This window comes from Pseudopipra pipra, chromosome 4 (genome assembly GCF_036250125.1).
Source record: "Pseudopipra pipra isolate bDixPip1 chromosome 4, bDixPip1.hap1, whole genome shotgun sequence".
NCBI classification, from domain to species: Eukaryota; Metazoa; Chordata; class Aves; order Passeriformes; family Pipridae; genus Pseudopipra; species Pseudopipra pipra.
Genome location: NC_087552.1, coordinates 29294082 through 29307581, shown reverse-complemented (window position 1 = coordinate 29307581; position 13500 = coordinate 29294082). Strand labels below are relative to the sequence as shown.

Here is a 13500-nt window from a genome sequence, read left to right as displayed (position 1 = left end):
CCAGTTACAGCAGGTGTACTTTGCTAGAAATAAAGCCTTAGTGTAAACTGAGATTCTGAATCTAATGACACTCTGGCACTTCAATTGACTTAATGAGCTTCTTGAGCATTATATCATACGTATCAAAGAAATAACTTAAACATAATCTGCTTCAATCATGAGAAGGGGTATCAGATTATTTGTATTCCTTTTTTATGAACTGTTTATTTTAAAAATATGGCCAAAAAAAAATGTCCTTCAAAGACCCTAGAGAAAAGCATCTGTTCTGATGTGGAGAATGTGCCTTAGTTGTTATCCTGCAGGAGACAAATCATGAAGTGTTTGCATACCTATGGGCTGGTAAAAACAGAGGAGAAAGTCTAAATGCCTCTAAAAAGGCATTTTGAGAGGCAGGGTGTTAACTTGCAGAAATAAGGTCCAGGCTGATCTGGCATGAACATAGCAGAACTTAATCAATTTTATCTCTAAGATCTATAGTAAAACTCCTCTGGGTTTGCCCTGCTGAACAGTGGAACAGTAGCTTCACACAACTTTAAATTAAACTACTTATTTGCAAATGTTGTCTCGGTATAGCCCAGGGAAAACCACTATCCATGTTCACATCTATCCCACGTTTGAGAGTCATGCCTCAGTTTTTCAAAGATTCCCAGCTTCACCTGTCATCTGTGAGGAAAGAAACATAAAGTTTTGTACCTACACATTTAGATCACTGAATTGACTGCAAAGGCAGTTATCTTGCCAGAACAGATGCCCTCAAGACTAGCTATCTATTGCTCCAAAATCTAGTCACCCCAAAAGTCTGTGGAGTAAGGATGACTTGCTTCACATAACTTGTCTTGATAACAGGGTCTTGATGACACACTTGCTAAAGTACCCAAAATAATGAAGTGTTGAATTTAAAAGTGTCCAGTGCTTAGAATTGGAAACTAATATAGGTTTGAAGGGACCTCTGGAGATCATCTGGTTTAGCCCTTCTCTACAAGTGTGGCCAATCTCAAAGTTACTTTAGGTTACTGAGCGGTTAGGGAAACCTCAGGGAAGGCACTGAAAAAAACCCATCACAGAAATAGTTAAGGCTAGGCTTGAGGCAGGCTATGATTATAAAACTGTCCTAATATACAACACCCAGTTTCAAATTCAGGTTGACTGGGACTGTTGGAACAGCTGCCTTGGAGGAGCTGAGTTACTGTAACTTTCATATGCACTCAACAAGCCATGCCTGTCTCCTCCTACTGCATAATATTTGTAAAGTTACTTCATCAAAACAAAGCTCTTTATAAATAACTTATTATGTGTTCTGGGAACAAAACAGTTCTTTGAGTGATTGCTGAATTTTCTATGATAAGTGATGTATTTTGGGGCTGAGTCTACAAAGTTTTCATTCTTTTTGTACTTTGGCAGTGTTTTGGACCCTTGATGATTTGCAAGGGAAGTGCAAGGCAGATCCTTTACATCCAACAAAAGACAAACACATATAAACATTTGTCAAGGGAAAAGGTACTTACAGTGGCATGGTCTCTGTGGATTCTGCATGCAGTGCTTTCAAAAGAGGTTCATAAGTGTTCTTCCTATTGCACAGTGGCACATCAAATAGTGGTTCATTCATTGTTCAGTGCTATCTTTCAGATTTCTTCCCCCAGCTTTTACAAGCCAAAAACCAAATTAGAATCTGTTTCAGACTGCCTTGTATTAATCTGAAGCTATAAAACAAAGAGACTGCTCAGAGAAACAGCATTTAGGTAAGCAAATGGGATTTCCAAGCCTATGCAGTTTTTTGTTGGCTGGTATATATTAAAATGATAAATAGCAATCAGAATTAAAAGAAAATGCTTTATAAGAGCAGTAGCTCAGACTTTCAATGGTTTTAGGCAATTGAAAAATCTATTAAGAAGATGACTAATTTTTAGGATTAGTACCTATAATTATCATAAGAGAATTTGCAGGGTCCAGTAATCCATCACAAAAATTTATTTTGTTAATTACAAAAAGCTTTCTGTGCCCTGGGCAAGACTCTGTATTTGGTTTAGAAGGAATACTTTGGTATAAAGTCAGAAAATGTTCATCAATTTTGGTATCTGGCATTCAGAGTTTAAAGCCTCCTAAGTCAGTAATGCAAGTTGATATGGATTTCCTTTTCTTCAGCATGATAAAGCTTCTGCCTTCCAGTACCCAGGTTGTGTAGAAAAATCACTTCATTTATCTGAACCCAGATCCCATCCACAGGAAACACAGATTTGTAGAGCGTTTTCCAAGTGTCGGAAGGCTGTACTGTTTCTTAGTAAGGCTAGAAGAAGAAAACCTGAAGTTTGACAAAATAATTCCCAAGCAAAACCAACTTCATTTAAAAATAAATCTTGAGATACATACAGTATTCTAAAGCAGAAATACACCATCTGATTCACATGATACAGATGTGGCTCATTGCTTTTGGTTCACCATCCACAGAGGAGAACAATCACTCCTCTTGAGTACTTTGGAACCATCACACTTGATCAGTAGAGTTTTCTGTTTCTGAATTTTAGAAAGCACTTTCTGAGATACCTCTTTCTCTGGATGAACTGGGAATCCCTTGTTAGTGCACTGCTGCTGTCCCCCACCCTGTCCCAGCCCCTTAAGGGAAAAGGATTTTTGGTCACTCCAGCTTAACCATCGTTAACAATCAGATGTCCTTCTCAGAGCAGGAGCTCTGTACTTATTCAAAAATAGCCCTTTTTAGATATATCAGGTGAGATGTAGAAAAGAACTCCTAATTATTGGCCCACGAAAAGGTCAATCCTTTAAATAACATCTTACAAACATTTCAAAGGAGGAGCACGTCCATTTGTTATTGTGAATACCATACCAGCATTTATGTAACGTTCATTGTCTTCATCACGGTCCGACATGACCTTGAATCTCATCAAGTGTTCAAGTCCCCCCTAGAAGCAAGTGCTGAAAAGTCAGGCTAATGGAGTACTTAAAAGCCCCATTAGAATAAAAACAAAAGTAGGGAGGACAAACACTTTCCCCTCTTCTTCTTTTGCTGCCATCCTGCTGAAATTTTCATCCTCTTTCAGTCCGATTCCATCTTTTCTGGTTAGCAACTCTTTTAAAAAACACCCTATTCAGAGCCTCGTGGCCTCCCTTTCTGGTTTCATGTCTTCTTACTACTCAATTTCTGTCTGTGCAGATGTGTCTCAATCTCTTGCTTGAAAACAAGCATCCCAAGCTGGCCATGAGAAGCCTCATTCATGGCCTTGGACTGCATGCACATTTTGTACTGCTCTGGAGTCAGCTCGTCCAGACACTGCTTTTCATGCCACAGATGGAAGAGACCCCTGACAGGCGTTCGGATCACGATGAGGTTGCTGTGAAGGTATTTGCGGTACAGATGTACATCTTCACCACCCCAGCCTTTAATGTCCAGGTCAAAGCCACCTGACACAAACAAAATCCAAAATAAAACTAGAAATATATACTAGGAAACTCAATGCTATTAATTACACTGCACCTGTTTTCTGGATCCAGCCAGCCCTTTAAAACAGACACACTTTCTGTGAACATCCAAGTGCCCAAATTTCTCAGCCTCAAATCTTTAACTATCAGACACAATTTTATTTGTACTGAGCAGTGCTTAGGTTCTGGTAACCTCTATGGCACCTAGGAATAGTGTGAATATCTAGCCACAGCACTGCTGCAAATTAGTGACATAGACACATTGGCCAAGGAAAGGGAGGCTGATTGTCATTTTCTGTTTCAGTAAAAATACAGGTGTATTGGAGTGTATTTCTCTTACCTATGTTGATAAAATCAGATCTGTACTGGCAAGTCATCCCAAAACCAAAGTCTCTCCAAAATCCAGTTTCTTTTTTAATAATCTGCATGGAGGGAAAAGAATGTTTGTATAGAAGCAGAAATGCTTTCACAGTGAGCAGCAGACAAGTTCCTGAATGTGGTCAGAAATAGGAGCAACTGCCCTTTTTTCTTCCCCATGTGAATCCATGGCTGATCCTGAACCTGTTTTTGTAGCTACTCAGTGCATATATCTGCCTCCAAAAAACAGCTGTGTCGTTAGCTATCAGGATAAAGCCCCTGATCCAAAATGATCAGGTTTTGTTCCACCCCTGCTTTCGTAGACCAAGTAGACCAATATCACACTGCTCTCTGGAGCTCACCTCTTTGCAGGCAAAACATCCTCCAAAATTGTTAGTTTCCTTCTGTGGCATTCAAATGTAAGAAACATATTGGTAAACCAGGGAAGCCAGACTCTGCTGTAAGAGCAGATGGTGGCACCTGGATTGTGGACCCCAAGACCTCTGGAAGAAAACTGTGGTTCTAATCTTGATTGCACAACTGGCAGCTTTCTGATTACCTTAACTTTGATAAAAATTAGGAAAATACCAAGAATAATTTTCCATTACAGAACTGCTATATCCAGCTAAAACTGAAGTCCGGAAATGTTAGGATATACGTCCCATGAGAAACTATAGCTGTAATTTTGAAAAGCAGAAATCCAAGTATAGATTCCGAGCATCATAAACTCATGCAAGTGACCTAGCCCAATATGGTGAGACATCCAAGAGCTTCAAGGGACTGGGCCAGGTATTTAAAGCCTCTGAGCAAGTCAGCAGTACTTCACACTCTTGAAGGTCTGGTTAGAAACCTACCCCTTAGCAGCTGGTTTGGAAAATCTTGACTTCCCTTGTGACAGAGTTACAGAAGATGAGGAAACAGAATTTCCATTTCTGGATTTACAAATCCCGGTGTTTCCTTTACCAAGAAATGCTCTTCCAAAGTAGTTTCTCCTGATTTCTTGTTCATATCTCCTCTTTTTGTTCATAACTCTTGTCACTTCAATAGCTTTTTTTTTTTTTTTTTTACTGCTCACATTGCTATTGCTTTCATTTCTCATTTCTCCTTTCCTTGAAAAAACCAGCTTACTGCAGAAGCCAATTAAAAGAAAACAAGATTGTATCTGTCAGGTCTGCACTGTAACAAGTCTCCATAAGGATGCCTTTACAGCAAGCCACTCATATGCATTAGCATTATTATTTCTCATTAGCACAAGTGGCTGCTGCACAAATCAAATTCTATCACAGATTTCCAAAGGTTTGAGTTTTTTTCCTCAGCAGCCCAAGCACCAGGACAGAGAGGTAACACTGTCTTGTTTTAATGGCATAGATCTGGCCTCATGCCTGGGAACCAATGTGGGCTAAAAATATAAAAATCTGCATAAAAATGAGATTGGCTGTACTTCTTTAAATCAATAAGGTTTTCTGACATAAGCATCATATTTTATGATTCAAATATTAGCTATAAATACTTTCACAATCCTAACAACGTACTTTGTGGACTTTATGCTAGCTTGAGAGTTGAACTCTATTTTATTTCCTAAGCACAATGCTTACAAGCTTGAAAATCCATGGCAGGGTCTCATCAGAGAGAGAAAAGCTAACATGAATCCCATGGTGTTATCAGAATAAGTCTGATAAAAAAATGATAAGTCTGATAAAAAAATGATAAGTCTGATAAAATGATAAGTCTGATAAAAAAATGATAAGTCTGATAAAAATATCTGAGAAAAAAATGGTAGAAGGGATTTTCCAGACTTTTCAGAAAAGGTTTTCTGGCTACATGTTTGATAACACAGACAGCAGTAGACCAAAAAAAAAAAAAAAAAAAAAAAAAAAGTATTTTCAAACTCTCATTCTTCATTTTTAAAGAGGAGCTCTTGCAAGGTGGGGGTAGTGATGACAGAAGACTGGACTCAGACCCCAAATGATTGTTTTCAGCTATGGCTGTTCCTGGGATCACAACACCACTAATTCCTATCTACCCTACCTACCCAGAACAACAATAGAAGCTGGGACGCTCTGGGGACAGTGTCCAGCCTGGGACATGATGAGCCCTGATAAGTGCAGTGTCTGGCAGTAAGAGGGGCAGATGTGGCATGTTGGGACCAGAGCCAGAGAAGCTGAATGAACCTGCATAGCTGGCTTATGCTTCAATTTGAAAATTCAGCCACCCAGCAGGAGTAGTGGGCAGAGGACTGTGACCCACTGACTCTGGAGAGAAGCACGAAGCACTTCTATCAAGCCCTTAAGTTCAAGACAGTGCAACACCTGAGCACAAGAGAATGGAGAATAGTGTCTGCAGCAGTGTCAAGCAATGTCTCTGTCATTAGCATTCATGTGAACCTCTCATCTCTGTGCTCTCTTTCTTCTTCACAACAGCTCCCTCTTCCTCAAGGAGACTCATACATGTCACAATCGTATGCCTTCTGGCAATGTTTTTAAAAACACTTGCTTTGTTCTCACACCAAAAATAAGCAGGTGAGATGGAAATCAGTGGAGTTATGCTGTATTGTATCAGTGCCAGATTAAAGCCAGAAGGGACAGCTCCAAGCATGTCATTTGACTCTGAGACAACGTGGTACACTTCAGAAACAAACTGTTTGCAGGCAGTTTAATCAAGAACTGTGGGATGGGAAATGCCACTGTAAGGTGTTCAAGTAAATGAGGGAAAAAGTCTGACAGCCCCTGGAATTTTGTTTTCACTGACTCATCTAAGGATAGCTATGCTTTTTACAAACATCAGTTCTTCAAATGCAAATACTATTCAGTGCAAGGAAGAAATAAGAGCAGGATTAGGGACTGTCCCTCCAAGATAGCACACCATGGAGGAACTGTTCACTAATGAGAAAATCCCTTCTGGCAGAGAAGCAGACACAGTTCAAACTCTTAGGTTCCATGTAAAAACTTTAGAAAAGGGTTAAAATAAATGGTACCAAGATACTTCCCTGTGAAACACAGAATCAGAGAATCAAATAGGTTGGAAAAGACCTCTGAGATCATGAAGTCCAACCTATGATCCAACACCACCTTGCCAACTAAACATACCAGCAGAACTCACCGTAAGGGGACTGTTGTAGTTAATTTTGTCTGTGGTGGTCACTGTGCACAAGGAATAGGGGAATGCTACCCAAGAGCACATGCACATTTAAAAAATACTTTGTTTAAATAAAAGCATGCATTCAGAGAAGAATATACTTACCAGCTGCTGTTCTAAAGAGGGGATAGAATCATGGTGGCCATAAATTATACTGGGGTTATACTGGCTGAAGAGAACAGGATAAAACACCTTCTTCCCTGGAAATGACAATGGGTTATTTTTTTAAAATAAAAGCTGTATAAAACACGCTTCCATCTCTTTCAAGACACTGTCCAGGCCAGACAAAATCCAGAAAAAATTACACAAATTTTGCACTTAGCCTATATTCTTTGCATAAGAATGTGAACATGAGGATATAATTAACAAAAAGAAAGCAGATGCTGAAGGCAAGGGATTCAATCACAGTGGGAGCAGGAATTGCTACAACTGATTAACAACTGATTTACAGTAGCTTCATTAGCAATTCAAAGACAAGAATACTATGGTGAAGGCTTTTATACAATAGGTAAAACCTGTTGAAAGACAATATACTTCATGAGTTGCAGTACCTGGCTGTGTGTTCAACCTGCAGGAGTTCAGGAATTCAGCTGTGAAGTATATGTCCACATCGCAAAAAAAGAGAACAACATTGTTTCCTTTCCAAAATCGAGCACCAATGTCTAATCCTTTGCCCCTGGAAAATTCTTCATTCAGCTGGATGAAGGTAAAGTTCTTGAAGTTTGCTGACCTAGAAGGAAAATATTCAGCAACTTACCCTGTCCATACAACTCTTCACACAAGTCAGGGGTGAGAACCCAATATGAAAGAATTAACCTAGAAAGTTGTAGTACCACAGTTTGAGAGCTGTTTGAGGGAAGAGATGTCCTCTTTGACTTTTAAGGAGATTTCCACTGGGTCTACATTCAGAGCCTGACCTGTGAATCACACGCTAGCATTTCTGTCACAGGCTTTCTTTGGGCAGACCTCACAAAAATCCCAACAAGACTTAGATTGACAAAAGTATCTTTAGTATGCCAATATAAATTACCTGTGGTCATATTACTGTATCTATACAAGGGTATTGTTCCTACATGAAGATGATAACAAAAGACTACACTGCCACATGATCTTGACAAACACAGCTATATAAGCAAACTCAATAGACCAGAACTGGCCAAAAGAATCCAGTTTCTGTGTGCTCCACTTGCCTTTGGAAGTCAACTTCCAGTCCTAACAGTTAACACCACTTTCAAAGGCACTAAAGCATTATCAGTGTGGGAGAAAAAAAATAAAAGCAAAGCTGCATTGAGGTAAAATTCAGTAAAATCTGTTTGTGGTTCTAAAAACCAATGTCACAAAACCATGGGTATGGGACTCTCTGGGTAACAAGTTTTTAGTCTATTAAAAAAAATAAAAAAGCCATTTTCTCCAATGCAGTTTAGAACTTTTTGGCCCAACTACAAGTTTGAACAGTTATGTAGTCTCCACATTACAATCCAGTGTATGAACAGCGCACATCAGATGTTCAGGCACTTACCTAGAGGTATTTTCAAGTATCGATTTGACTTCATTCATTTGTTCTTTTCCAAAGTAAACTACAGTGAGGTGAATTCTCCCATCCTGCTGAATGCCCATTTCCCTAGAGAACAGAGACAGATCTCTGACTTGTTCCAGAAGTTAGCTTTCTTCAATAACCTACATCTGCTGGGGAAGGCAGAGTAGGGTGAACCTTGGAGGCATTCCTAGGGGCATGATTCACTGACAAGAGATCCTTGTCCTGACAAAGGAGATCACTGCTTCTGTCAAATGGGACAGAAGTCTATCTTTCAGAGTAGGATCAAGCTCTAAGCACTGTTTGTTATATTAGTAGGAGGACACTTAAAACAGGCCATCCAGCCCCAGCAAGAATGATGAGGCAGGCAACAACTCCAGCACTTATAAGAATATGAGAAGGGGGATTTTAATACGTACCTTATCTCATAACCTTGATCTTTTGTAACAGATACTCCAGAATTCAGATCTTTGGCATTTACTAAAATCTAAGTATCAATCAGAGGTCAAATCTGTAGCCTAAGAGTAAGACCAATCAGAACTAATGCTAGACACTATGCTTTACTTGCTCTAAGTTTAGTCAGGAAGAGTTCATCTATAATCAGCAGAGAGATCAGCATAACCAGAGGGCGATTTTTCTCATCCTAAAACAAGCACCTATCAGATGGCTAATTTAGACAAGGAGCCTATTTTTAGATGGCTGTAATTAGGCAAAACAAATCCCATTGTAAGAGTCAGTATCTGTTCATAACACAGTCTTAGGGGCAGCTATTTAAAGTTACATCTCCAAACATCTCTGTGCTGAAGATTAAAAGAAGTTTAAGAGTAAGTATCCTGAAAGTTCAAATACATTTCCTTTGTGCTTCTTATTGCCTTAATATTTTATCTAATGGGGCCTGGTGTCTGGGAGCACCGATTCCCCTTTTCCTTAGAAATGTTCCTTTGCAACTACTGGCATGAAATTCTCATGTTGCCACAATTGCATGTGCCACAAACAGACTGAGACACATAAGTCAGGTACATGCAAATCAGAAACCCTGATGACTGGACTATAATTGCTTTTATTGCTGATCACAATGCATTAAGCAGACAAATGCCTTGCAGTCTATAATCTCAAAAATGTTTTGGTGGCACAATGAACTGTTATGTAGAAGTAGCAGTGAGTGAGGACAACTCCTAAAATTGCATCTTATTTTCCAAGTAAGAAAAAGCAAAGGCAGCACTGTAGTGGAAGCTCACCTGAAATTCTGCATGAATTGCCGAAATTTGCTGGCTCTCTTGGCCAATGGCACAATGATGTTAATAAGTGTGTCAGCCATATCGACATTTTCACTTTTCACTTTCATTACAGGACCAAATGGCCGGAATAAAACAATCTTCTTAAACTGATGTTTTGTGTCTCCTTTGAAAGTCAGCTCATACAGTGTGCCTTTATTTTTTTCTGTGCGGTAGATCCCTGTTTGAAAACAAAAGTGAAGAGATTTTTGGATTAAAGCTGGACTCCTGGGTGGAAAAACAGGATGCAGTCTTCATTTGCTACACCTAAATTGAGAATACAGCAGAGGCCTATTTACTTCTAAACCAGCACACAGTCCACCATGGTTTGGAGGAGGCTGTCACCCTGGCAGGGACACAGCCCTGGGTTGCTGGAGCTATTTGGTATTCTTGCAGGCACATTTCTAGGCTTGGCTGGGTTACAAATTCCTGAAGGTTACCAACTGCTCACACTCAGTATAACCCAGCAGACACACTGTCCTGATTTTTCAGACTGCTCCAATTGCACACTGCAGACATGCATGGTAATGGGATGCAGAGACACTGCGAAAGGCAGCCTGCCTCCCTGCAATAGGAATGATTAGGCTATCTCCCAGAAAAGCAATTTCCTGATGAGCACATTAATTTCATTCATTCTGGGAGGTTCTCTGGAAAGTCCCCTAATAATGATATGCAACCAGGCCTCAACAGCCATCAGCTTCACCCACTGCCAATCAGGACAAAACTCTCCTGTTACTCAGCTCTTGAGAGACTTTCATTTCCTTTGTGGCAATGACGCACACTCCTGGTCAAGTAATGGTCTGCAAGGATGATGCTACAGAGTTGGTTAGAGGCTAGTCCCAGGACACAATCCTGGAGACTGCATTAAGCAGTCTCCAAGGATATTTAATTCATACAAACATGTATTTATTTCCTGTATGGAATGAACTTTTGATATACTCAGTGGGTGAAATTGGTGCCATGCCGAGGGACAGCATGAACTACAGAAATCCTTGCCATGCCTCACTGAAACGCTATTCTGACACTTTGAATGAGAGCAAGTGTCAAAAAGGCTATAGATGTTACCCACTCTAAATGGTACTCCAGTCCCTACAGTGCGTACTGAAATAAAGCTTTTTCATTGTCAGATCCATTAGGTTTAAGAAGGAATAATTAATGGTAATTCTAACTACTCATGAAGCCACTGTAAGCATGTTAACAACTTAATCAGTACAAGAGTATAATTGCAATGCCTTCCATCTCTTGCAGAAGTTAAAGAGACAAGTAAATATCTGGAAAAAAACTCCTCTTGACTTGTTTTTCTTTTTTTCCCCCTCCACATCTGGTTATGAAGCACAGTTTCTTCTCATTATGAAAAACAACACCAAAATAATGTGCTTTTTTCATCTTGTTCATTCCCTGATATGTAACACTGCTGTGCATCTGATCCATAGACTGTCAGCTTTGTCTGTTTTTCTTGTGAAGGTCTGGGTCAAAGTTTTCATTGAACAGCAAAGTGACACAAGCTCTTCATCTTGTATTACAGCTTTTACATTGATATAATCAAAAGACTAATGAGGTGTGATTTTTTCTGGTGAGAGTTCTGAGGACTGTCTTCACTATCATTCTTTGTTTTGTTCTTAATGAATGCTTCAATTGGTTAATAATATATGCAGATTTCCTGATCTGTTATTCACTTCATGTTTTATTTTTAATATAAGCTGAGTCAACAAATGCTCCAATCCTCCTTCTAGCATAGCAGATGAATCTAGGGAGATAACAGCTCCATCATTCCTTTACTGTTAATCTTTCAAAGCTGTGCCCTTGATTCCTCCTACCTTTTTCCATATAGTCTGCCCAAGGTGCAGACCATGAACTACATCTGTTATTGAACTTGAGATCACCTGAATGGTGACCCAGTAGTCCCTTCTTTTCCTCCTCATGGTGGCCAGAGAATGGAAATCTGGGCCTTTGAATTCTGCTCACCCATTTATTCTCACAATGCCTGCTGATGACCCGAGTGTGTTTTTGGGTGCACTCATTTGCTGAGGCAGTTTTTGAACACAGGTTTTACAAAGAAAGTTTGTGCTTGAAAGGTTAAGGCAACCTTTTGACATTAAGCTAAACAAAACTGTAAATTAAATCTGATTTGCATTTTCTCTAGAGAGAAATAGGTATGACTATTTCACACATTTGACGTAGTGAACTGACATTTTTCATAACAAAGACCTAAATTAAATTAACAAAGTTAATAATACCTACCACACAACATCTCAAAGCCTTTGCTTCTGCATCCTGTTCTAATCCAGACAAGAAATGACAATCCCAAAAATACCCCTTCCCCAGAGATATGTACTACACCATAGAGGAAGCCTTGACAAATAAGTACCTTAAAGCACAGTGCATGTTGTGACCAGAGGGGGGGGTCCCTCCTAGTGCTATACACACAGGCTGCTTCTAACTCTGTAGTTTTGTTCTTGTTCAGTAATTCTACTGCAGCTGAAAGCAAGCAGTTAGGTGAAGGCAAGGTTCCCTTGCACAAAATGGTAATCCAAGAATTTATTATCCTAACATTTTATATTGAAGAGAACTGTACCCAAGTTTAATGCCTGTAATTTGATTTCCATTTTTAAGCATCTTCTTTCCTTTTTTAATTATCATCTTTTTAGAAGCAGAGAACAAAGTGATTTGCCCAAGATCAGGCGGTGAGCCTTGGAAATGAGTCTGAATGTCCTGAGTCATTCTGGGGACTCACCCAGCAGAATATCCTTCCTTTTACAATTTTTTTCCATTTCTGGAGGCACCACTTAATTTGTGCCACCAGGACTTTTTAAGCGATTCAGAAAGATGTGTAAAGCAGCCTGAATTCTAAGACATGAGCTACAAGGAGAGGGAAAAAAGTAGTGTCAAGAAAATAAACAAAAAAACCTTTTCCTGAGAAGATTGCTCCTGAAATGAAGGCCTTGGAAAGGCTAGATGCTCACTATGGATAAAAGAAGGTTAATCAATCATCTATTGCTTCCATTACAGCAGCCACACTTCAGAATATGCATGATTCCTTTCAGAGGCAGGGAGAAAAGTTAAAGTCTTTGGAAGCCCAATGTGAAAAAATAAACAGGAGCTCTGGGTCAGCAGAGAGAGTAGCTCTAAAATGAAGGAAAAGAACAAGTGAGAAGCAAAAAAAGACCTGGGCTGAAGAGTTGACTAAAGAGTGGTAAGTGTCCAGTCTTCAGAGCAACAATTTCCAAGGTTCTCTAAAGAAATGGTAAATACCTGATCTCTAGTCAACAGAGCAGGCAAACAAGTTTCACCTACATGGATCTACATGAAATGGGTAACTAGCCAACCAGAATGCATTCTTAACAAAATGCTGGAGAGTGGATGACAATTTTAGCCTCAGTTCCACAGACCACAGGTTTCAGGACTTCCACTGTCACTAGAAACACTCTCTGGACCCATGCTCATTACTTGTCTTCTGTTAGATGTTATAAGAACCACTTATTAGGATTTATCAGCATTCATTGTCCCCATTTTAACTCTGCATTATGATGGTCTTCCCACTTCATGTGCAGTAAAACACAGCATCTTAACCTTCGAGGAAAAGCATCATCCTTTCTCCCAGTAAGCTTTCAGGGCAAAATTGCATCAAGTAGCCTATCATCATCAGTCAAGTCACCTTGAGAAATCAAAGCTACTCTTTTCCATTTGTATCTGAGACCTTATTTAAATTTTCAGTCACTAGACAGCCACGTACTTCAAGTAGAAAACTTACGATACAGCATATTT

General features: G+C 39.5%; 1 protein-coding gene across 4 annotated transcripts in view; it reads right to left on the bottom strand.

Annotated features, from left to right (window-relative positions):
• Positions 1 to 1952: 1952 nt before the first annotated feature.
• The window catches only part of CSGALNACT1 (chondroitin sulfate N-acetylgalactosaminyltransferase 1), a 43689-nt gene continuing 32141 nt past the window's right edge, over positions 1953 to 13500 (bottom strand). For all 4 annotated transcript variants that reach the window (XM_064652136.1, XM_064652139.1, XM_064652137.1 and 1 more), the window contains 6 exons: positions 9700 to 9916; positions 8447 to 8548; positions 7479 to 7657; positions 7033 to 7127; positions 3776 to 3857; positions 1953 to 3417 (listed from right to left, as the gene is read on the bottom strand). In XM_064652136.1, coding sequence (XP_064508206.1) covers positions 3134 to 3417; positions 3776 to 3857; positions 7033 to 7127; positions 7479 to 7657; positions 8447 to 8548; positions 9700 to 9916 — 959 coding nt within the window. In that variant the 3' untranslated portion in view covers positions 1953 to 3133. The remainder of the gene's footprint in view (positions 3418 to 3775; positions 3858 to 7032; positions 7128 to 7478; positions 7658 to 8446; positions 8549 to 9699; positions 9917 to 13500) is intronic.